This window comes from Chenopodium quinoa, unplaced genomic scaffold (genome assembly GCF_001683475.1).
Source record: "Chenopodium quinoa cultivar QQ74 unplaced genomic scaffold, ASM168347v1, whole genome shotgun sequence".
Taxonomy (NCBI): domain Eukaryota; kingdom Viridiplantae; phylum Streptophyta; class Magnoliopsida; order Caryophyllales; family Amaranthaceae; genus Chenopodium; species Chenopodium quinoa.
The window spans coordinates 4,140,469-4,165,988 of NW_018743977.1; the positions used below are offsets into that span (position 1 = coordinate 4,140,469).

Genomic DNA, 25,520 nt, shown 5'->3' on the forward strand with positions numbered 1-25,520 from the left:
TTTCATTGTACTTATAGATCTAATGTGTTTGGAGAGCGTAATCTTGACCAACCTGACTATGTCTCTGCCATGATTGTTCACTGTTTTCCTAACTATCCTCCCTATGAAGCTATTAAGAGTCGTTTTCGTGATTTTCATTTGCCTAATGGTGTAGCTAACTATACTAAGTATAGGGACTCTAATGGTCAGTGGGGAGCAGATTGGAGATATTTATACCGTTTCATTGCTCACAAAGAATTCATTTACCTTAACCCTCAGTATGCTTCTTATCCTCCTCCTTATCATAACTTTGGTGATCCTGCTCCACAACAAAATGCACCTTATTATTCTTCAGAAAACAATCATTCTATGTTTGATTCAGAACCTGAGCAAACTTATGAGAGTCAGGGTGAGCTAATGGAGCAAAATAATGAGTCTGGAGATTCTTCATGTGAAATCATTCCTTATCCAAATCCTCCAAGCCCTTCAATAATCATTAACTTAGAACCTGATGAGTCTAACGAAGATCTTGAGAAAGATGAGGTTAATGATGTGATCCTGAGTATAATCCAATGAAGTACAAGGAGATAAAAGACAAGATTGACAATGTGAACATTTGAAGATTTTAGACTAACTTTCTTTAGTGCTTTGAGTATTTATATTATTCTTCATTCGTAGTTACAGTTTAATAAAGTACTGCGTGAGTAATAAGTAGCAAAGCTACATTTGGGATATTCTAAAACATTTCTTTTCATTATTTCAATAAAGTATTATTTATTCTTCATATCTATTTTCAATTTCAACAACCTTATCAAATGTCATTTATTACCTTTATTTTCTATAAATGGTATCAAGGGAAATGACTTTGTGATGTATTAACCTAAGTGAAATGGTTGCATGACAACCAAAACAATATGTTAAATTAATTAGTAGGAGAAATGAGTAGTTGCTTCTACTATAATTCAGAATGACTGCTTGTATGCTTGAATTAAAGTAGCTTGGTTGTTGTTTAGTTATAAGAGAGTTGTGACCAACCTAATAGTAGTCATCTCTTTATTCAGGAGGACTAGAATGGCAGGGAGAAACAACAATAACAATGAACTGAATAAGGTAGTGAGGCAATCAGCCACTGTAGCTCAACAGTTAGCTGCAAGGAATAACAATAAAAATCCTGACCCTGCTGGGGAGTTGTTTAAGAAAATAGCCCAAAGCAAACCTCCTACTTACCAGGGAGAACCTGGCCCAATTATCATTGAAAACTGGCTAAGAGAATTTGACAAGTTGTTTGTGGCAGAAGCATGTCTTAATGAGTCCAAAGTGAGTAGTGCAGCTTATTACTTAAGGGGTGAAGCAGACCTGTGTTGGCAGTAGAATGTACAAGCTGTGAGAGCATTACCTAATTTTGGATGGAATGTGTTCAAGGAGCAAGTGAGGGATAAGTTCTACCCTATATTCATGCAGAAGCAGAAAATTGATGAGTTCCTGGAACTTAAGATGGGGAGTATGTCGACGACTGAGTATTACACTAAGGTTATCGAGTTATCTAGGTTTGCAGAAGATATTGTGGCTACTAATAGGCAAAAAGCTAGAAGGTTTGAGAGGGGATTGCCTCTTTCTCTTCAAAGCAAGTTGTCAGGACAAGTGTTTGACAATTTGGATGAGTTGTATGGTAGAGCAGCGCATTTACATGCATTAGAGTTGAAGGAGAAAGCTGAAAGGGCTGAGTTGGAAGCTAGGGAGAAAAGAAAGGAGCTTATGACTAGTTCTAGACCGTTTGGAAACCAGAATAACTTTAAGAAGCAAAAGTTTAACAATTACCAAGGCAATAACTTCCAGAACAATAGGAACAACCAAGGTGGGCGCAATTTCTCTAAGGGAAATAGGAACCAGCCTGGAGATTGTAACCAAAGGATATATTATTGTAAGAGATGTTCCAACAACCACCCGGGGAAAGATTGTGGGGGTAATTTAGTCACTTGTAACCTGTGCAACAAGCAAGGGCATAGGGCATATGAGTGCTTCTCTAAGAGTAAATGGGGTCAAGGAAACAACCAATTTAAGGGTAGTGGACAGAACTGGAATCAGCAGAAAGGAGGTCAAGGGAGCAATGGGAATCAAGTGAATAAGGGGACGCAGTTTCAGAATGGGAATAAGAACACCAATGGTGGTAACATACAAGTCAAGGGTGGAACACCACAAGAAACGAGTACCTTCATACCAAGGACTAGGACATTAGTTAAGTCATCATATATATATTACATAGTAATAAAAAAGGGACTTTGCTCCAAATCTCATACTCCAATACAAGAAACAAGTTGCAAAGAACTCTTTATACTCGTTTAAGTAGTAGGATATACCCAACTTTCATTCAACACCTTAAGACTCAAACACATGAGACCACAAGCCAAGAGAACTAGCAATTTGAGAACTAAGATAACAATAAAAATATATCTAGTAGAAAAATTTAGTAAAAGAGATGTGTTGATAATATCGATTGAAATTCACAATCAGAATTAAAACAGAGAAAAATGAGGCAAATTAAAAAAGGGTAAATTCATCGAAGCACAAATTAGAATAAGAAACCTTTACCCGAGCCAAGCATGAGAAATTCAGCAACGGATTCAGTGTACAGGGTTTGCAAATTCAGTAATTTAGCTACAGATTCAGCAAATTTAGCAAAAAAATGAGTATTAGTATACACTTCGTAGGTTCATGCCATTAAACAAAAATACTCAGTTTGATGACAAGTGACAAAAGATAGTATATACTTCATAGTTTCAATAGAAGAGGGCCCTCATCTATTATGATTGCTAACCAAATACATTGTTCATGAATGCACACCCCATCTCATAAAAACACCAATAGCAGCAACCAAGTGAAACATGACTTATTCTTTAAACAACTCATTGAGCTGAAAGCTTAACGTAACGACGAACAATCAAAATGAGAACTATAGTCAGCTATTAAATACATAATTCATCATAAACAAACAAACAAATCATTTGACCTAAAAGGGTCTAGAGTAATTCCAATAAATGAAACAAATATAACACTTTCAAGCCTTTTTATCATTCTTTAAGCAAGAAATGGCCAACCCCTAATCAATTTCTTCAATTTCACAGTACAAGCCTTGTTCACATCATACTAAACCTTAATCATCAAACAACTAATTATACTAATCAATCACATTTCCCACCATACCAATCAACAAAAGCAATTCATGTTCTCCAATCAAAGAAATCAAAACCCAAAAACAGAAAAGGAAAAAAAAAAGAGAAGAGTTATCGCGAATGAGAATGTTGTAGCCAGTTGACATAGAGTATCAACAACAATCAAACAGTAATCTGCACTAGCTACTGCAACAGATTTTCTGATTCATCCCAACACCAATAAATTAATTCAAAAATTAGTGTAAAAGAGGGGGAAAATTGAGGAATTTTGTGAAAGATAAATTGAATTACCCTCCATTGAAATCGTAGGCATACCAATTACCAAGTCCAAATGCTCCTTGGAAACCCAAATTAACTCCTAAAAACCAAAATAAAACCGAAATGTGTTAAGATACTGAATTAATAAAATTAAAAAGGGGGGAAATCAAGCACAAGGGGAAGAAACTGAACGAGTGGTAATATCGTCATTAGAAACACCGTAATCCAAATTAGAGATGTAAAGCTTAGTTCCAGTCTTAATTGAAGACGCTCCACCACCACCAATACCACCTTGATTACAAACTTCTCAAGCCTGTCTTTAGGAGAAAGCAGAGGTGAACTAGCGGCTTCTGACCTGAATACACAAGAAGAAGAGAAAGAAAATCAATTGAATCTATTAACAAGTCGAAAACAAATTACATTAAATCTAAAAAAAGGTCGAAACTTACTCGATTCAAAATCCCTAATCAATTATTTCAATTCGAACACATAAGCCCTAGAATCTGACCATGATTGATTATCACAATCACAAATTAAGGATAGAAAAGAGAACATAAAATAGAGAAATCGAGAAACAGCAAGTTAAACGGCGGTGACGGACCACAGGAAGAAGAAGAATGGTTCAACAAAAACCCTAATTAAAACTAACCAACCATAGATTTAGATCCAAAATCTTCTTAACAAAACAATACTAAAGTTCCCAAAAACTACAACAGAAATTAACAACAACAAAATTAAAGAGGTGAAAATTACCTTTCTGATTTTGTTGCCAGAGAGTACTGCGCTCATAATAATACATTGCTGCGACGACGGCGAACCGAAGGAGGAAGAAGATCTCTCATCTCTGAATCGAAAGTCGCCGGAGAGTGGTGCGTCGTGAAGTGAGCCTTGGTGAGAGCTTCAATCTTCTCCTCTCTTCTCTCTAGGTTTTTCTGAGGTTAGGGTTTTCTGTAAGGGGCGGCATATAGATGAAGCGAGCTGTTTTGGATGAAGTTTATTTTTAATTTATTCTTTTTATAAAATATTTCAACTTTTTGTAGCGCCCTAAAGTAGGGCACCCTGCAAATAAATTTATTTGTAGCGCTCTAAAATAGGGAATGCTGCAATAAACTTCTTATTTGCAACGTGCTTCACTTGGGAGCGCAACAAACTTTTTTGCAGCATTTTTTAGCAAAAAAAACGCTGCTATTAATTCACTAAAGGGTTGACCCGCGTTGACCAATCATTATTTGCAGCGTTCTGTACATAGATAGGTTTGCTGCAAATAGTGCGCTGCAAAAGACATCTTTTCTACTAGTGCACGACAAGAATCTTGTATAAAATTAAACAAAGCTTAAGTGCACTCACAAATGTTCGCAAAATCATTACCTCATAAGCGTCGTAATAAACACTAACATCCTTACTATTCATAGCACTATAGACTTCAACTTCACTTTTGGATTCAGGTTCATACTCAAAATCTGTTTCAGACATTGAATTGGACATTGATTCTGACTCATGGTTACTCTCAATTGGAAAATGTGATTTTGCGATTACCCCTGCCGCAAATCTTACTTCCTGAAAACAATCAGAAATTCCCAATGACTATAATCTACGATAATCAATCAAGAATTATTAGACCTACAACCCAATTAATTCAAAAAACGCAACACCCGAATTCAAATTCATCACAACATAAACCCTAAATTGTCACCTAACAACAACTACTACAAGTATTCCATACGGAAATTAATAATTACACAATAATCAATTATACTCAATGCTTTTTCAATACATGCATTATCAAGAATTATTAGACCTAAAACCCAATTAATTCCATAAAACGCAACACCCCCAAATTCAATAATCTTCAACTATAAACCCTAAATTGTCACATACAACAACTGATAAAGGTAGTCCAGAGCATAAAACCTAAATTTATACTACTTTTTTTTGCTATTCATTATCAACTTCGCTATAACCCTAGTTACAATTGCCAGAGAAATTTACGATTAAACTAACCTCTTCCCTTCATTGGAACAAAAATTCCTCCACTTCAGCTGAATGGGATGATGGCCTTACAGCGGAGGGTAACACTACAATCGCAAATGGGATGATGGGCTTAAAGCGGGAAAATGATGGACTTGGACGGAGAAGTTGAAACGGGATAATGATATTGAAACGGGTAGAAGGAACTTATATATGTGTATTGGTGTATGTATACCGTATATCATTACAATCATTACTTTCAAATGGATTTGAAATTCCCACCCTACCCCTGTGTTGTGTCCGAAATCCACAATACGGTGCTAGACTGAGCTTGACTCATGCTTGAGGACATCAGGTGCCCTTTTTCAGAATAAAAAAACAAAAATTGAAAAACTAATATAGTGATTGTTAAAAATTTGTGTAAAAATGTATGACAGTCTGGCTTATGATTATTACGAAACGGAGGAATTAGTTAGAGAATACCATGAGTCTGGTACAAAATTATACAGATTTGCTGTATAAGAAAATCAAATTAATTTTCCCGCACTCTTTCGCTATTGAACCCTTTCATCGGCGAGCACCACAGCACAGACCAAAATGCTGCACGAAATTCTTCTAGCATTGCTCGGATACACCGGCGACCTAATCGTCGACGAACGAGAATGCCGCGATTCCCTCGGAATTCTCTCTCCTGATTCTCCGGTCGCCGATATCCCTACCTTCAAGCTCGCCCCTGACCTCTCCTTCATTGCTCCCAGTGACAGGTTTCCCTTCATCACTCTCTCTATGTCTTTCTTCAATTGTAGTAATTTTGAGTTAACTGTTGAATTTTGTTGGAATTGTGGAATTTGGTTGATTTTTCAGGTATGTGATTGAGAGGATTATTTCGTTAGGGTTTTACTACAGGGAGTTGGATCGATTTGCTACTAAATCGAGGAACTTGAGCTGGATCAGATCGGCGAGTGCGAATGTATCGCCATTGGAAAAGAGTGAGGAGATTTCTAAGAGGAAGAGTGAGAATCAGAGTGTGTATCGGCGTGCTATTGCTAATGCTATTGTTGAGATTCTTTCGGTTTATCGGTCCGCGGTTTTGCAAATTGAGCAGAAGTTGTTAGCGGATCCTCTTCCCATTTTGGCCACTGTTACTCAGGGCCTCAATAAGGTTGTTCTTTCATCTTTTTTAGGCTTAATTCTTGTGGAATTTTATGTAGAAGCGAAAGTATTTTTCTGCTAAAATTAGGTATAGTATACCCTATTGAAATGAACATGTTTATGTCTCCAGAGAACATTCCTGCCTTATTGATGTTGAATTCGTAAAATAGTTTGAATTTACTTGGGTTACTTGAACTGTAGGTAACATACTTGACTCCCTATATTGACAATGGTATTTATTCTTAGAATTTGGGATGGAGGATAGTGTGATAAAGGGCTCATTTATAAAAAATTGTTGTGAGAATATATAGGTGAAAGCTTTCATTTTTATGATAAAGAGAATTGTTCTTGATCAAGTTGAGGTTTTTATGGGTAAAAGGAGATAAATAAGTAGTAGCAATTGAAAGATGATATACAATTTGCAAGAAATAAAGCTTTGCCCTTTTTTTATGAGTGGTGGTAGGTAATAAAGAAGGTTTGAGGAACTCAATGGGAGATAGTGAGCTCATATAAGACTTTCTCATCTTTTCGATATCAAACGGAAAATGTAGGAAAAGTGATTTCTTTTTAGGCATAAAAATTAAAGATATAGGGTAGAAAGTTGGCATTTTGGAGAGCTAAATTCCTCATTAGACATTGCATTCTGTCTCTTTGACCATCGATGAAACTTATTATGCCTCAATGTTCCCTAGCACCCCATCTGTTGTCCTAGAGGTTGACTTGCTAGGAATCTTGATGACTTGTTTGATAGCCTCTATATATGGCAGTCAAGCCAGTGTTGTCCCTAGTAAGGAAACATCAATACTAAACATGTGTTTTTCTACATACAAATTCTTATTACCACTCACTATCAACTTTAAAACTGTAATGGAAAATTACAAAGAAAATATATGTGGGGTGGATTGGATTTATCATGGATATTGGCATGAGACTTTCTTGGCAAAATTAAGTATATATTCAATAGAAATTACTGCAATTTTATACTACTTACTAAATGATCCATGAGTTCCATACAAAACTGATCCTACTCAAAACCTATCTCTATCATTTCCCTAAGGTGAAGTTTGTGACTTTAAGTATACAACCATTCTTCCAATCACCAAATGATTTCTAAGGCAATCACAAGTCAAACAAACATTAATCCCTCATAATTTGTATTGTTGTCCAACCTTTTGCTATACCATGGAAGATGGGATATACTGAACAAAGCTAGAAAAGAAATTAACACATTTAACATAGTATATATTAGCCGAAGAGATCAATATGTAAGAAAATTGTGCTCAACCTTTCCAAATATCTGACCTTAAATCTCACTTTCCTCCTACTTATGATTTCATGCAAGATGCAACGTTGGTGGCTACTTCTTTCAGTTAGCCAACAGTCACTTTCCTTTTCTTCGCTAACAACGTATTGTTTTCATATTGGCCCGTCTCTTCCCATTTCCCCGAAACTTAGAAATTTATCTTGGTGGATAGTTTATATAGGCACTCAAAAGACACCTTAAGAATTTTGTCAGTGATATCGTGTGTGATTCTTGGTCATCTGGCTTGCTAATACTGATTATATAGAAACTTTAGAGGGTATAAGGGATATAAATCAGAGTAAAAAGAGGAAAATGGGCACTTAAAGAAAAACAATGAGGTAGTGACTGTATTGTAGAGAAGAGGGAGAACAAAGATGTTATGTTGAAAATCTGAATGCTATGTAGTTGATGTCCATATAACACCTCACTTAAAAGCAATATTTATAAAATGGAGATCGGATGGATCACATAGTTGGCAGATCTGCAAGCCCCAAATGTGCTAAACTACTTTAGAGGCTTTTCTAGTAATTCAAATAGATATTAGCTTAAAGTGAAGACTCTACGCAGATAAAGTAAAAAGTAATATAGAAATGTACGGGAAGCTTTCCCTAGGAGTTATGCAGGTATGTGAAATTCATAAAGCCATGGTGCTGTAGGCCATGTAGCAAAGATAACCAAATAGACATTCTTATACAATAAAGCTATCCATCACTGAGGGAGCTAAATCAACAATTGGGTCAATCCTAACTTCTGTACATTGTGTCCCCAAAAGTGGCAAAAGTGGGTTCCAACAATTGGGTCAATCCTAACTTCTGTACATTGTCTTGTATATCTATCAATTAACAAGACTGTCGTCAAATTCACTATTATAAATCCCATACTAATTCTCACATAGTTGCAGTTCTCAACTTTAGCAACTTTGTCTTGAGGGGAAAAATAATATCTTTTTGAACTTGTTATCTCCTTACACGGTGGAGTATTGTGACCTTTTTATTTATTTTTAAAGTTTGTGTCACATAATTTCAAAGTTGTAACTGAAGGATTTTTCTCCAGTTCTTTGTTCTTTTGCCTCCTCTTTATGAGCTTATTTTAGAGATAGAGCGTGATGATGTTCGTGGAGGAAAACTTCTCAATCTCTTGCATAAAAGATGTCATTGTGGGGTGCCTGAACTTCAAACCTGCCTTCAGAGGTAAGTTAATACAGAGTAATTCAATTTGGAAAATCTGTTTTGGCCTGTTTTCCTGGTCACATGAATTTAGTTTACTTCTTTTCACTATTATTATTAAAAATTTGAAAAGATGAGTTTTGGTATAGTCATTTATCTGATAATAGTCCATCATATATAGTCGATTTGACTTTTGAGAAATGGAGTGTTTGGGTTTGGAATAAGGGGGTGGGGAAGAAGGGGCAACCCCATTTAGCATGATGATGTTCCTCACTGCAGAAGCCTTGCATTTAGCATACTCAAAAGTCAGTGCAACTTTGTTTCTTTGTTAGTGAAAGCTTAATTAGAGTTGGTATTTTATAATCTTATTTTTTAAGAGTAATCTATGATGACTGTATGACGTTTCAAGCCATTTACGCAACTAAAAAATGTGACAGGCCTATGGTTGGTGATTGAGTTGGTTTCCTTATAAAGAAGAGGTAAGTTTCAAAGATGCTTGATCTCTTCAACTTTTTGACTTAGTTTTCGGCAGGCCTGACTCTTGGGCAGTTTACTCGGACCTGCACAACAGGGCCCCCAAAACATTGGGGCCAAAAAAAAAAAAAAAAAAAAATTCTCTGAGTTTAAAAACAAAAAAAAAAATTAAAATAATAATAATAATAATTTTCCCCTAATTACCGATTACAATGCTCACCATTAACAACAATTCAACAAACTATTCACAGCCTAAAATTTTCCGAGGTTATAAATGCTTCTTATTCTCTTTTTTTTTTTTCCCAAAATACAGTTTATTCTCTTAATTATCACTCCCATCTTCCCATATATAGTTTCCTTGACTTGATTTTATTTTTTTATTTTTTTTTTTTTTTTTCAGCAAGCAAGTATGAGGACACCATCTATTATCATGATTCATGTCTATTTATTTCAATTTCTCAAATAATCTACCCTAAATAATTATGTTTAATGGCATCTTTTTTAAAAAACATTTATATTAGAATTAAGCTCTCTATTCCTACTATTTCTCACTCTTTATATTTGTTTTAATCCACTGCAAAAGGGGAAAAAGGGAAGCAATATTCTTTAATTTTGCCATTGATGATTTTCCAATAATTAATTCATCAATTAAAATCCAGGCCAGGTTGTATCTATTTTGCTTTGATGCTCTGATTTTGATATTATTTCTTGTTGCTTTTCCAATTGTTGTAATTATCATTGTATTTAAAATTACTATAATAAAAAAATGTGAGTGTGAAATTTGTTATAATAGGGGCCTAAATATTGTACTTAGCACAAGGCCTCTAAATCTCCCGAGATGGCCCTGGTTTTCGGGCTTTATGAATTACCGTATCTAAATTGGGTATTATACTTGTTTTTCATCTTTAGTTGAAGAATCTTCCTTTACCTTCCTTGTGATTCTTGCAAAGCATGCAGTCTTACAAAGAGTTCCTTTTGGCATTTAGGGGTCAATGCTAATCAGATGAAAACATAGGAAAATTTATCTTGAGGTTGGAATAATCTCTTTAGTCTTGTCTCTTTAGGTTCCTTTGTACTTCTTGTTCCTTATCAAGTTTTAACTTGTGTAGTTGAGATATTTGAGAGTGTCATGTGGGATTCTTAATTGTTTGTCTTCTGTTCATGGTGCTTCCACTGCTACTTTAGCGGAGTAATGGTAGTCCTGTCTCCCAGAAATTTGATTTAATAGATATTCCATGAGTTGGGACTTGGGAGGTTGCTTCTCTTGCTAACCTGTTCATGTCTTTGATTTAGTTCCCATAACAGATTCTAAGATAGTTTTGTTTGGTTGTAACATATTATCGTATTCCCTCATCCTTTTCCATTTACATTTATTTAGAAGGCTAGGGTCCCAAATTGAGTCAAATATTTTGTATGGATGGCTTTGTTGGAAAGAATTGTTTCCTGTTCTCGATGCAGAGACTCATTAAGATTTTATTGCCCAATGTTTGGTATGTGCTTTGCTGGCGGGGGAGAGAGGCTGCAATAAACCTGTAACTTGACTTTGCGTCATATGGTGGCTTCGTTTTTGGGAATAAGTTTCTGGTGCTATAGGGTTGCATTAGGTGTGTCTGAGGGTTCCTTGTCAATTGTGGAATGCCTATGAAATTATGATGTGGTTTTGAAGGAATAAGAGGATTAAAGAATTGCAATGCAACTTTAATCTTTATCATATGACCAATTTAGGTGATTTGTTGGGAGAGGCATGGTTGAATCATTTGCTTTTGGGATTCTAGTTGGTTTTTACGGTATAGAGCAATATATTGTGCCTCTCTAGGCAACATGGGGCTATCCCAGGAATTTCTCTTTTAGACGTCTGAAAGATTCTGAGGGCTATTTTGATGCCTGCTAATTCTCTCTTGGATCACTGTTTCTTCTTCTTTGTATATTAATTTTTGTAAATGGAACAAAATTTTCTTTACTTAAAAATTTGTGATAATCTGTAGTATTAACATATGATCAATATTTGTCTTTTGTCTTTTGTTTGAATCCTTGATGGTTTCTTGAAAGTGCTTTTAATTCGATGCATTATAACTATAGTATATCATGACTGTGAATCAGTGGGGAGATGTATTCTTGATGCTTCTGATGTTAAGTCATATCATACTATTATAATTTGCATTTTACACTGAGATGGGATTATGTTTAGTTAATTGTTACTTGTTTACTTTTTGACATATATGTTTTAGGCTGCTTTGGCATGGGCACCAAGTGTTGTTCAACCAACTTGCATCTTGGATGGTTTATGGTATTCTTCAAGATCCTTATGGAGAATTCTTCATCAAAAGGTAATAGCATAGACCTGCTTTATTTTCATTGAGCTGCCTGCTATCTCCTGAGACTTTTCGTTTTTGCTATTATACTGTGTGGCTTGTTATGTTTGTTCTTCATTTTTACAGATATGCTGCTCTGCATTTCTGTGGATTTATATCATATTTTATTGGATAAAATGCTTGCTTTTTTCAATTTAGCTCTTCATGTTTTGTCAGAAGTTTGTGAAAGATGTCGCTTTATGTCTAATTTTATCTTGTGCAGTGAGAGTTCACTAAGCAGTGTTATATTAATTCACTTTCTAGTTACAACTCGCGGGAACTTTGTTAGTTGCTTCTTTTGTATGGGAAAGCTGTTATCAATTCCACAAGTCCTGTCCTTGTATGCCTGGCACTGGCAGTATCCAGAAGCCAGATTCATAGAGTATTAGAGGTGCTGTAACAATTTGAAAGAAAATGTACTTGAATGTTAGAACAATAACATAATCTTCTACTTGATATCTTGCAGAAATAACTTTTATTATAGGTTTTATCTATTTGTCCCTCCTCTCACCCCCCCCCCCTCCTTTTTTTTTGGGGAGGGGGGGAGGGGTGTTTGGTTTTCTTAGTGGCGCATGTGCTGGGTTCTACTTTGGCTGTAGGGTGGGGTGTCATTTGGAGCTCATTATTTTTTCAAGATGGATCCTTTGACTTGTAGGTTCTTCGATTTTTAGATATGGTTATTGATCTTTGCTCAAGATATCTATTTACAAAAAGGAGAGATTTGCTACATATATTCATTTGTAATTAAAGATAAATACGAAGGAGCCATTTGAAGGAAAAGATTGATTATGCCCTGTAATGTTCCTAGAGAAAGAAGCTAGAAACTTCAGTTTGAGATAAAAGGAAATTCTCCTTTGTATTTTTTATTTATCCATCCCTCAATTAAATCTAATTAGTTAGATTCAATGTGAAGTTTATGTTCTTACTTACCCATGTCTCTTTGACAGTGAAGAAGGCAGGGAGTTGGGGAAGGACTCTTCAAATCCTGACATGATTCGGAAATTGACACGCTTAACCATAGAAGATTCCTCTCTAGCTGATTGGCACTTGGGATTTCATATAACTTTGGTATTTTTCAGCTGTCGGAGATGCTTATTCTATATTAATGTATTGGCTGCCGCTTGTGATGGCTAGCTATACTCTAGTTTACCTTTCAATTTGCCTCAAACTTGTTTTCTGTTGCTATTATTATGTGTGCTTGAGATTTTGGTGCTACAGGGACCATTATCTGTTATGGTTTCTTCTTTGCATTCTTTCTTATTTCCACTCAGATATGACATGATTGGTGGGCTTTTCAAGTCAAATATATCTATCTCAAGTGCATGGAGGATATATCCTTTGTAGTTTCAAAGCATAAAAAGGATCCATCTAAAGAAGTTCACCAACCAGAAAAAGACTTCTCTGTATTGGCTTTGTTTGCTAACTGGAATTGCAGCGAATGCAGATGTGCTGCATTTGAAGCTGTCTTTGCACTAGTGAGGAACATGTTAGTTGTTTAAGGTCCAATTTGTTATGTTCCAGGAGCCACCCACCCTCCCGTCCTGTCAAATGACCGTAATATTTAAGCATGTTTGTCAGTTGAGCATCTTCTACTTGAATTTCTCTTTGAACTCTTGATTTTTGTATGGTTATTATCCTTGTTGATTTTTACTTTGTAGTGCTTCTGCTTCAAATGGATAACTTTCATAATATGGCAATGCAGGATATGCTTCCTGAATATATCCACATGCGTGTTGCAGAGTCTGTTCTGTTTGCTGGTAAAGCTGTTAGGGTGCTTCGGAATCCCAGTCCTGGCTTTGCACAAGATTCATTGTACCACCCCAAAATTCCAAGGGAATCCTACATAATTCAGGGATTTGCTGATCGCTTTTCGTTTCAAAAGGATTCTTCATCAGATTCAGAACTTACAGGAGAAGAATTACTACCACAGGCTGAGGCAGATAAGATTGAAGCAATGCTCCAGGACCTAAAGGTTTCTTTCTTGCAGTATGTTTCTTTCTTGTAGCTGAGGATTTTACGGGATATATTTGGCTTGTAACTAGTTATGGAATATATGACTGTTGACTGTAGTTTCTTCTGGTGCTACTTATTGGTCTTTTTCCAATTAAAGGGTTCACTCAAAATCCTTAAGAAAAAAATTAATGGAGCAAGAACCAAATTTTGCTGTCCTGAGATGCTGATAGCATTCAAACATGAAATTCTTGCTTTGATATGCAGGAATCAACAGAATTTCACAAAAGGTCATTTGAGTATGCTGTTGATTCCATTCGAGCTATTGCAGCCAGTCATCTATGGCAGGTGGTTTATGCAAATTTTTGTAAACAAATTTGTTTCTATATTTTTAGGGTGCTATATGAAAATTCTTGATTGACAAATGCAGCTTGTTGTTGTCCGTGCTGATCTGAATGGCCATTTGAAGGCCCTTAAAGACTATTTTCTTTTGGCCAAGGGAGATTTCTTCCAGGTTAGATATGGAAATATTCAAGATTTTAAGTTTTACTTGCTATGCTGATTTTGTATTTCATTGTGTATAAAGCTTCACCATCATCTTTTAGTTTGTCAATTTTGCTTGTATCAGGGTTCCGTGGCATTAAGTTGGTGAATTGTTGTTTTCATTCCACAATTCCTCTTTTTTAATATCACGACTTTTCATAGGGAATGCTGTTTGTGTTGGTAGTTGAGCAGAGTAATAATTCAACTTGACATTGGGTTATGTTCAGCTTTCATCATGGATTTTTGCATCCTTCATTTGTCTGCTGGATTTAACATCCTGTTTTTCTGTCTTTGGCACCTTTCCTTTAGCTCTTGATCATGCATTTTTTTCTCCATTTTTTAAAACTTTTGTTACCAGTGCATCTAATGGATTATTTATTACTGATCAAAGTTGCTCAAAATTATGCTATTTGGAAATAGTTTGATGAGTGTCTTGTATGTTGTTCTTCCTATTGTACAACCCAAAGCTTCCAGTTATTGGTTGTGGGTAATCTGATGATATTTGTTTGTTAACAAATTTTTGCGTAAATCTTTTTTTCATTCAAAAGGCTGTTCAAGACCAGACCGAAACAAAGACTGGAAATTTAAAAGTTGACTCCCAGAGACCAGACCAGTTTTCTTGGACTGGACCCGAACTGGACCGATAAAACCTGTCCAAAACCCGGACCAAAACGGTTTTCAATATTTTCATTACTTTATTATTTTTTAATTATGAAAAAATGAAAAAATAAATTAAGGAAATTGATTGTTTTATGCATAGTTTGAACATCTAAAATATAGCTCATAATATAAAAATAATCATAGCATATTGAAGGTAAAAACGAAACATTATTGAAGTTTTATTCATAAATTTTTACAAAAAAACCGGTCTTGATTTGGACTGGACCAAAGACCGATATTTTAAATTTCTCGACCGGATACTGGACCGGTTTCTTTGGCCCGGTCTAGTCCATATTTCCGGTCCGACCGGTTCTTAAACTCCCCTGATTCAAATATCATCTTTGTGCTTATGTCTCATGCTATTTAGTTTGTATAATTGCTACTTGAGTAATCACCTCTAGGCATATGCTAATTCGTTGTTCCTTGGAATAGTGTTTCATGGTCATCTCATACGTGTTCATGCTATATAGCTGACCCTGATTAGTTTCACAAACTCTTGGACTGTTGGATACCGTGGTTTTTTGTTGTAATTTCTGTGTTTGTTGTTTTGAACAGTTCAGCTATAGTAATGCATTGTATTCTATGTTTTTTTAAGCCACTGAAATCACTGAATCATAATGTCTTCAGTGCTTTTTGGAGGAAAGTCGACAATTGATGCGTCTACCACCTCGCCAATCAACTGCTGAAGCTGATCTTATGGTGCCATTCCAGCTGGTATGGTGCACCACTTAAATATCTTTTCATATTGATGTGTAATCTGGCATTGATCTATATTTCTGTGAGCTTATCATTAGGATGTTATATATGTAAGAATAGTACCTGATAAATTTGCTATACTTCATAACATGTTTGATATAGGGCATGACATTTTTGGTTCTAGCTATCCTTTTATACACGGGGTGACACTTGTTCTCTAATCATCTATTTAATATATTAACAAAATTTAATCATAGAATGCTTTTCATCTTTGTTGTAAGTGAATAACTGATGATCACAGGCTAGACATCTTAAGCTACAAATGTATGATTAAGGGTTAAGGCTGTGTTCGGATCATTTGATCTAGTCTGAAATTATATTATCTGAACAAAAACTGTTTTGTCTAAATTTATTTGAACTTATACTTCCTGCGTGCCTTTTAGTTGCAACCTTTTGACTTTCACGCTTGCCAATGCATAATTTTATCCCTTTATTTCTAATTATAGATCAGTAAAAATATAAAACTTGATTTTGTGAAAATATAAATTGATATGAAATCTAGCAAGATCTCACATGATTATATTATATTTGAACCTGTCTGAACTAGTATTATTTGGTAATCGCAGTGTTGGGGATTTCACGCTTGCCAATGCACATTTCAAATTCAAATATCTAAGTTGGTAGTAAACATTATATAAAGTTGATATAATGAAAGTATATTTCGGAATCTAATAAGATCTCACATGACTATATTTTTTCCAATGTATAATCACAAAAGACAATCAAAGGAGTGTGTCTTAATAGTGTAAAATTCCTAACGTTTTATTAAAAAAAAAAAAAAAAAAGACAGAGTAAGTTTTTTCTGTGAGGACTCATCTGAAATATATTTTTGTCTGAACTTATTTGATATTGGTTTTGATACAATCTGAAATGTCTTAAATAAACCTTTTTTTCTAAAATTGTCAGAAATAAACTTTTTATTATTTATTTTTTCTGAAATTGTTCAAAGTAAACTTATTTTGTCTGAAATTTTTCAAAATAAACTTTTATATTGTCAAAAATTTTAACACCTTGGAATTAACTCAATTACTGCTGGATTTATGATGACATGTATAATAAAACAGTGGAAGTAGAAGGGGTGTTATGCCATACTCGAGTGAGTATAAAGCAAGTACAAATTATCTAGATCCAAAATTTAATTAAAAAAAGCTTAATATCTCAATACAATACAAGTGAGGTTTAAAATTTAATGGTTAAATAGTCAAATGAAAACAATATGATAGATAAAATCACCAAAAACAGCTCTCACTATGGTGTTATTCGCCATCACACATCATTGTATCATCATTCATATAAGAATTAGTATTAATTGTTGACGACATAAACAAACAATAAGGCACAACTTAGTGAATAGTTAGTTATTCTAGCACGTCAAATTCATTTTATTTGCAAAAGTCAATGAGGGTCAAAATAAGTTGTTTGAATGAATAAATAACGTTTAACACTCATTACTTTTTTTGAAATAAAAATTTGTTAAAACAACACTTGTAAATTATTCTCCACCAAAACATTGACTTAATACAAGTATCTTGTAAAGTTGTAAGAGGTGGTTTTAGATGGCTATGGCTATGGGCATGTGGATGTGTCATGTTATCAATTGATCTTTACCCAGCTTCATAGATCTAAACAGAGGATGAGATTAAGGATTGTTTGGAGTGACTGAAGACCAGATTCCATTTCAAAGGCAGTTTTTTTTGTGTTGGGTTTTGCATCCTGGGCAAGTCAGTAAAAAATCCGTGTTCCAGGTTGGCAAATCAGTAATCCTCGGTTTGATTTTAGTCTACACCTGAAAGGATGTGGGGAATAAATTTTGGAGGGGGGGGGGGAGTACTTTGAGAGTTGAGACTATGCAATATACTTTGAGACGATTCTAACAAGAACCCTCATGACTATGTTTTTTATTATGTATAAATCACCAACAATGGTCAAAGTGGAGTATGTGAATGGTGCAAAATGTCAAACTGGGGCATTAAAATAAAAATAACATAGAAAATATAAAATAGAGGTGATAGCATATTGAAAAATTCTTGTAAAATTACTAGCAAATGCCAATCCTAAGCAGAACGTTTTCCCAAAGAGAGCATGGGGCTAAAGCGATTGATATAAATTGAAATAATTCTGCATAGTCTCAACACTTAAAGGTTATTACCTATTAGCTCCCAGAAGAGAATCAAATAAGTAAAAATTTCTAGATTGATGGATTATTGGTGATAAAACAACATAAAAGTTGTTATTGCTGTAGAATTGTGTATATGCTAACTCCCAGTAATTTCTATTTGATTATGTGGTGATTATGGTTTTCTTTCTTTGTGATGCAGGCTGCAGTGAAGACAATCAGCGATGAAGATAAATATTTTTCCAGAGTATCATTAAGGTGAGAGCCTGTACTCTCTTAGCAAAGTAGCATTGCCTTAGAAGTTCAAGTATTACTTTAGGTTTTCACTACTACACAGTAGTCTAGTTTTGAAGAATTTGATTTGTGTCTTTGTTCAGACTTCTTTTTTATTTTTTTTAATTTGCTATGCAATTTGGTAATTTTTTTCCTTTATAACTTTGAGGTTTTGACATTCCTTGTGGTAAAACTGTTTGCATCACTACTGATCAAACTTTGAGGCCAAGACAAAGAGGACCATCAGTCCTCCGGAAGCCAAGAAGACACTATGACCGTACCCCCAAAAAAATTGTAATACACTATTCTCTGTGTAATGGACTGAAATTCGAACTAAGCAACTGTAGCTAATTGAACAGAAAAATAGGTGGAAAGCTTGATGATTGATTGATTGATTGATTGATTGAAACAAAAGGTTCACAAGAAGTTGACAACTATCACTCCCATGGGTAACTTGAGGGTTACCAATCTCAATACATTTGTCTAAATTCTCAAAAGCATACCCTTCTACCTCCCACCCCCCTACCCCCCCCCCCCTCCCGCTTCTTATATATTACAATTCTTACTACAAAAGTGATTCCCTCTTAATGATTATTTGTCTACTACTGAACAGAATCAAACTATCAGACACAGGTTGTTGTTGCTACTTTCCTTAGTGGTTAATGATCCTTGTCCTCATTCCCCACGTCTGGCTGCACTTCTTTGTTGCTTTTGCCTTGCTGCAGTTTGTGCCTCCTAGCGTACACCTGGATTGGTAGTGCAGGTGGGCTTGGACTTTGGCCATTTGAGTCCACTCACATCAACCCTCTCGTCAAGGATAGCATAATTCTCAATTTTATTGTCTCAAATTATTTTTGTCGTATTGAATGATGCTTGTGAAGACAAAAATTTCTTTAAGTTACCCCATGAAAACTTTCTTGTACATGTTATTATCTTATTCTTATGTGTCCATACTTTGTGTTTCATAAATTTATTGGAATAAAGTGACTTATAAATGTGTCCATATATTGTGTTCCACAAATTCATTGGATTAAAGTGACTTATAAATCTTGCCTACACTTCTAAGTTCTACTACATTGTAGAGTAACTGAAATATGGTAGAAACAACTTTTCTGCCCTTGTATTGCTTTGAGTGGGAGCTTGTGCTAATCTTTTCATTAGTTGAACTTTTTAGAACGAAGTACTTGGAAAATTTCTTATGCTCACACGCACACTTCATTCATTTTTTTCTTGTAACATTTGATTGTTCAAGCTTATCAATGCCTCACTCTCTTTTTTATGACACCCCCCCCCCAACACACACACACACAAAAAGCTTTTTAGGTATTCCTTTCACTTTGGACTTTTGTAGGTTCTGTTTGCTTTATTCCTTGACATTTAATGTAGTTTATGATGACCTCTAGGATGCCTTCTATCGGAGTTGCTGTAAAATCAACACAAGCGGATGCTAAATCAAAATCTTACTCCAGTGGAACTTCTAGTGCTGCCTCAACAAACACTACAGCGGATGTGGATGGCTGGGATGGTATAACTCTTGAGTATTCTATTGATTGGCCCCTGCAATTATTTTTCACACAAGAAGTGCTGTCTAAGTAAGCCTTGACCTTATAGCATTCAGATTTTTCTATGGATTTTTCTACAGTGGATACCATTACCATATCCGATTAATAATAACTCCCTCTTATGATTTTGTTGAAGGATGTATCATATATTTCTGTTTTCTTGTGAAATTTGTTGATTGGTGAAAGAATTATCCCCACCCTTTTATTAACATATGTTCACGGCTGAATTTGCAGATATTGTCGTGTTTTTCAGTATCTGTTACGCCTTAAACGGACACAAATGGAGTTGGAGAAGTCATGGGCTTCAGTGATGCATCAAGATCATAGTGATTTTGCGAAGCATCGCAATGAACGTATTAAGTGCCCTACATCTCAGCAGAGGCGACAACGTTTTAGACCAATGTGGCGGGTTAGAGAACATATGGCCTTTTTGATTAGGAATCTACAGTTTTATATCCAGGTAAGATAAGTCAAATATCTGAGGGTATTGTCCTCCATTCTTGTCTTTTTTTTATTTATTATTTTTTATTATTTTTTTCTACTCGAATAAATCTCTTGCATAGGCATGCCCTCATTAGAGAAACTGGGGTAATGGCGTGGCATGCCTTCATGAAAATATATCAGTGTACATGTGCACTCTTATGCCCATTTGATGCAAATAGTTTGATCAGAGTTTCAATTGCATGATGAACTCAATTGGCTATAGTGAGTTCGAGGGCTCCCAGTGCTATCTAACCTTCACTAATATAGTAATATCCAAAGAAAACTAGAGAAAGAGAAGCATAAGTATAGATAGATGATTCTAGATGCTCCCAGTGGCAAGAAATTATAAAAATTGAACTAGCATAGACTTCTATGTGTTAAGTACAGCTTCTTTATTGGCGAAGTTGCCTCTGTTACTTTGTAGTTCCCACCCGTAGGTCTCCAAATATAACTGGACCGAAGAAGCAGAAATGTTGCACTTCCTGCGTACTTCTTGTGATTAAAGATGACCTTTACAGGCTATGGTTTCTGCATTCCTTACAGTGTTTATTAGCTTCTCCTTCTGAGTTTATTCGAGGATTATCTTGTTAAATTCATTGCATGTCTTTCTTCAGGTGGATGTCATAGAGTCACAATGGAATATTTTACAAACTCATATCCAAGATTCACGTGATTTTACTGAGCTTGTGAATTTTCATCAAGAGTAAGTCAATATTGTCAGTTGCTCCAACTTTCTTTTTAGATGCCGTGGTGATTCTTCATTACTGTAGCATGCTGATTTGTATTTTGGGAATCTTGATGTGTATTTGAAGCATATCTCGTCAGTAAATAATGTATTTTTGCTGCCATACTTCTCCATCCAGAATCTTATTATGGTAAAGGGAAAAAAAGCAAGAGAATAAGAATAAAAGGATAACTTATGGTTGTTTCATTGGAATTGTAAAGGGGAAGGCAGAGATTATGTGGTTAAGTGACTTTGTAATGACTTGTTAGTGTGCACATTCTTGCTTCCTGGGTTAAAACTCTGAGGCTGTAGTCTCTGTACACCGGGGGAGTGAGAGCTGTCAGTATAGGCCCATTATGATTTATGACTATGTATGTGGTGGGGCTGAGACTTGTGTATTGTTGTATGTCAGCTATATCTGCAGGCTGCTTCTGTGCAGGGAGGCACAAATCTTTCCTGTCAGAAATAAGGCAATACTTCCTTTGTTCCTTAATCAATCTAACACTTTGCCATTTAGGAAGTTACAAATTGTTACTTTCTGCTTTTGGGTTCTCTCTTGTTTTCTTCTCATCAAAAGGGCTCCTTAATCTCCCACCCCCCACAATGTTGTTTAGTCATAATTAAAGAGCACAGGAATTATTCATATGGCATACGGGTTCTACTCAGGCCTTTGAGTATGGCATAGAGACTTTTCTGACTGCTATCTCTGACATCCTCCAACCTAGTTATCATACTAGTTGTAATCAACCAAAATAAATCAAGGGATGTATGGTGGAACGCTTGATTAACAACCATGAAGCACTGCTAGTATCGTAGTTGATGCTTATTTATGTTTCCAGAATCCTATCCTACTAAGTTAAATCTATCTGATGAAAGAACCTGTAATCTTGTGGATGATCTCTTTTTCCTGCCAAAGTATATTTCATAACTGTATGAGCCTATGTGTTTAATAATTTACATAAATTGCCCTAAGTATAACAAAAATCTATGCAGGTATATGTCAGCCTTGATTTCTCAGTCATTCCTGGACATTGGTTCTGTGTCAAGGATATTGGACAGTATAATGAAACTTTGTCTGCAATATTGCTGGTGCATAGAAAACCAAGAAAGCCCTAATACAGCTGAGTTGGATCACATAACTGAGGTAACTTGGATAACTTTAGTTCTGTTTGGTTGACATTATGATGAATTTTTGGAAGACAAAGTTAACACTTAATAGGATACTTTTATGCTAGCATAGCTCATCTTTAATTGTCACATTACTGTAAATACTTTCAAATTACACTATCACACTGGTAATTGTTTCCGGATGAAGGAAGTATTTGGATACCTGAAAGAAGTGCCTCTTTTCACCATGGCTGTTACCCAGGCTCTTAAGAGCCCTGTATAACTTCGAGTTAATGCCTAAACAAGGTCTGTTAGGTCTAGGGGGAGGGTGACTTTATTATATAGTTTCTGGTATTAAAATATTTTGCTATCTGAATTTTCATCATGCTAACCTTGAGGAGCTGGTGAATTGGTGATAACTTGAATTTTGGTACTGACTTCTCTAGTTCTAGTAAAGGAATAATTTCTAGCATGGGAGACATAATGCACTTTTCTTGTTACAAAGCTTCTGAATACTTCCTAACTGCATCTATCATGTTGTGTGCTGTACTATGCTATTCCCTTTCCATTCAAACATTACTAATTATATTGTTCTTGCATAATTTGTGTGCTGTTACAATAACCTTAATCAATGTTTCAGGAATTCAACAAAAAGTCAAATTCCTTATACACTATATTGCGTAGCAGCCGACTTGCTGGGAGTCAGAGAGCCCCTTTTCTGAGGCGTTTCCTTTTGCGTCTAAACTTCAATTCATTCTTTGAGGTGAATCTGTTACCTTTTCTCCCTATCATTGGTTATTAGCTTTGTTCTCATTTTGACTGCAATCTTTAAAATACATAGCATGCTTTAAAATACATAGCATGCTTTGAATGTTGAGGGATGATAATTGCTCACAGTCCAACCACTCAGTTTCCATTAACATTGGCATATTTAAGTACTTTTTAACCTTTTCTAAAAAAAAAGGGTCTTTTTTAAACTATCAGAGGACTTTTTTTAGTGTTTCGTGACCAAAAAGGAGGCATTTTGGAGACCTTGTTGAGTTGATTCTTTGCTTTGACAATCCCTCTTCCTCCACTAAAATTGATCCAGTAATGTAATCCTGCTTACATTGTCAATCCTCTTTTCTTTTTTTCTGTCATTATGTGCACTAACTTAGATTTATTTGTCCATAAGAAAAGAAAAGGGGGGGAAGGGGGGGGGGGGGGAGTGTGAGAGAGAGAGAGAGAGAGAGAGAGACAAAACAGGGGTAAGCTTGGAAATGTAAAAAAAATTCAATGAAATTAGAAGATGTGCTGCATTTATCAGAAATAGTGTGCCATGTAGTTCCCCTCTCTGTATTTGCTAAATGTCTTACAGTTAACAAGTAAACAATGTTCCTTGTAGAGTATCGTTCCTTCTGTATTTGCAAATTGTCTTATACTTTTTAACTCCGATACAGGCAACTGCAAGAGGTGTTCTGAATGTTGTTAGGCCACGACCTTCTCTTCCTGTATTGCAGCAATAATTTTATGACTGATGTATCTGTTATCAAATTTGAGGCAGTGCAATGCTTATTGGATTGACTTCTATTTATGTAATCTTCCTGTTGTATAGCAACTTGTGAATGGTGTTTCGGTTGGCTAACAAGATTTAGCGTAATGCTTCGGCCTCTACTGTTTCTGTATATATGTGCAGGTCTGCAAGTGTACTCACTAGCATTTGTGTTAACCTTTCTGGTTATTTATAAAATTGGATGTTGATGGAAGTGATAGCTAATTTGAAAATTGTGTTTTTTTGGAGAAAAGAAATATTTTGTTATTCTTGTATGATCTGAACTTTTAGCTTTCTTTTATTTGGAGTACTTGTGTACTTTATACTCGATGGTTGATGATCACATGTTCTCTAAGCTCTAAAGTTACGGATAATAACTCCATTAGTTTAATGAAACAGTTTTATTTAAGTGCTTGCCAGTTGCCGGTGTAAAGTTTAACTTTTAATACGTCTTATCTACTTGATTTATTTAGTTGAAACATTTTATTTTTAACATTTTTCAATGCATATACATTAATTTTTTTAGTCCGTCTTGTGTGTGGCTGGTCATACCATGTGGCCGGTTGTAAAGGAAACAAAATAACCATGTAATACTGATCGAGTAACCCCTATGCCACTAATTGAGTAACCCCTATAACATTGACGAAATAACCCCTGTAACACTAACTGAGTAAAAACTATTAAGGTCGTTGAAATACTTATCAAAGATGCACGAGTTGATGTTGGATTAATAAACGACGGGTTGGCAGGAATTGTCTTGGTTGAGAAACTAATAAATTCGATAGATCAAGAGGACAAAGAAGTCGCTCAGAGACTAACATTCATTTTAGAAAGAGCTAAGAGTGGCCTCAAGTATTTCCCCATTGATGCTCATGTGTTTCAACTCCTAATTAATATGGAGTTAGATAAGGTTTCTGAAATAGTTTCAGAAAAAAGGCTTCGGCTTGAGGACCTTGTAAGCCCACAAGATGGGAGTAATGTTCGTCACATTGCAGCATCTATGGATCATCCGATGCTGATTGTTGATCTCTTCATGGGCTACAATTGTGCTACCCTTATGCATCAAGCTAACAAGAAGGGTGACCTTCCAATTCATTCAGCGGTCAAAGCTGGCAAGTTGCAGTCCTTCAAAGCTCTTTCTCAGTGGTCGAATGCCCTTGAAGAGCTTATTTGTGAAAGACCGCATTTGGAAGGAAACACAGCACTGCATCTTGCGCTCCTAAATTATCAGAGGGAAATTGCTGATAGCCTTTATGAGCGATGTACACAGGCAGCGTATTGCTTAAACAAGGACAACATTAGTTCCTTGTTTTTCGCAATCAAGAATTGGGGTGAATGCGATTTGGTCAACCAAATGATCCAAGGACTTGAAGGTAATGCACAACTTCAAAACAACTTGAGAGACTCCAAATCAATCGTTCACCTAGCCATTCATACAAGGAAGATAGGTAAGTGTTAAGGTTTGTTAAAAAATTTGTACGCCCAAATTCTCATATCATTGAAGACAACATATTCATCAACATACTTCTAATTGCCGCAATGTGTGCTCTCTCATACCCCGTTTATTGATCCATGTTAAATTTCAGTTGGATATAAAATTTTGGTTAGCTATAAATTAATGATCATTATGATGCATTGTGGAATTATATTGCATGGACATTTTGGTTAGCTAGAAATTAATGATCATTGTGCTGATATTATCTTAACTATACTAGATTTTGTATGGAATAAATCAACACAAGTCCATATACTATTCAAATAATGCAGCTATCTTAAACAGCATATTTAAAAAAGCACCAGGACTTGTGGATTCATTTGACACCGAAGGCCGGAACCCCCTTTCGTACGCAGTTCAAATGGGTTACAGAGGTTGCTAAATCACCGTGACTTATACAGCAATATACAACCCTCCTGGCGGATACAAGCAAGACACCGGCTTGCCATATTTTTCGGACAGTGTGTCTTTCAAATCGTTTATGCAAGCCGATTCTATA

General features: G+C 35.4%; 2 protein-coding genes across 2 annotated transcripts; both read left to right on the forward strand.

Annotated features, from left to right (window-relative positions):
- Window positions 1-1,050: 1,050 nt before the first annotated feature.
- On the forward strand, window positions 1,051-4,968 carry LOC110689912 (probable cyclin-dependent serine/threonine-protein kinase DDB_G0292550). Its single transcript, XM_021866739.1, has 3 exons — window positions 1,051-1,296; window positions 1,402-2,185; window positions 4,853-4,968. The coding sequence occupies exons 1-3, from the start codon at window positions 1,051-1,053 to the stop codon at window positions 4,966-4,968; spliced, it is 1,146 nt and encodes a 381-aa protein (XP_021722431.1).
- An 893-nt stretch (window positions 4,969-5,861) lies between these two features.
- On the forward strand, window positions 5,862-23,751 carry LOC110689837 (gamma-tubulin complex component 4-like). Its single transcript, XM_021866670.1, has 16 exons — window positions 5,862-6,139; window positions 6,240-6,537; window positions 8,884-9,020; window positions 11,699-11,797; window positions 12,769-12,889; window positions 13,524-13,793; window positions 14,039-14,119; window positions 14,202-14,285; window positions 15,602-15,688; window positions 18,049-18,104; window positions 19,523-19,711; window positions 19,916-20,141; window positions 20,779-20,867; window positions 21,882-22,032; window positions 22,636-22,758; window positions 23,435-23,751. Exons 1-16 carry the CDS (start codon window positions 5,973-5,975, stop codon window positions 23,498-23,500), a joined length of 2,244 nt encoding a protein of 747 aa, XP_021722362.1. The 5' UTR covers window positions 5,862-5,972; the 3' UTR covers window positions 23,501-23,751.
- The last annotated feature ends 1,769 nt before the right edge of the window (window positions 23,752-25,520 follow it).

What these genes read in the sequence shown, in the direction of transcription:
- LOC110689837 (XM_021866670.1), top strand. Translation starts at nt 5,973, where the DNA reads ATGCTGCACGAAATTCTTCTAGCATTGCTCGGATACACCGGCGACCTA. An exon ending in GGAGAATTCTTCATCAAAAG is followed by an intron (nt 11,798 to 12,768) that starts GTAATAGCATAG and finishes TCTCTTTGACAG; the next exon opens with TGAAGAAGGCAGGGAGTTGG. An exon ending in CAATGCTCCAGGACCTAAAG is followed by an intron (nt 13,794 to 14,038) that starts GTTTCTTTCTTG and finishes TTTGATATGCAG; the next exon opens with GAATCAACAGAATTTCACAA.
- LOC110689912 (XM_021866739.1), top strand. Translation starts at nt 1,051, where the DNA reads ATGGCAGGGAGAAACAACAATAACAATGAACTGAATAAGGTAGTGAGG. An exon ending in CATGTCTTAATGAGTCCAAA is followed by an intron (nt 1,297 to 1,401) that starts GTGAGTAGTGCA and finishes AATGTGTTCAAG; the next exon opens with GAGCAAGTGAGGGATAAGTT. An exon ending in TGGAACACCACAAGAAACGA is followed by an intron (nt 2,186 to 4,852) that starts GTACCTTCATAC and finishes TTTTGGATTCAG; the next exon opens with GTTCATACTCAAAATCTGTT.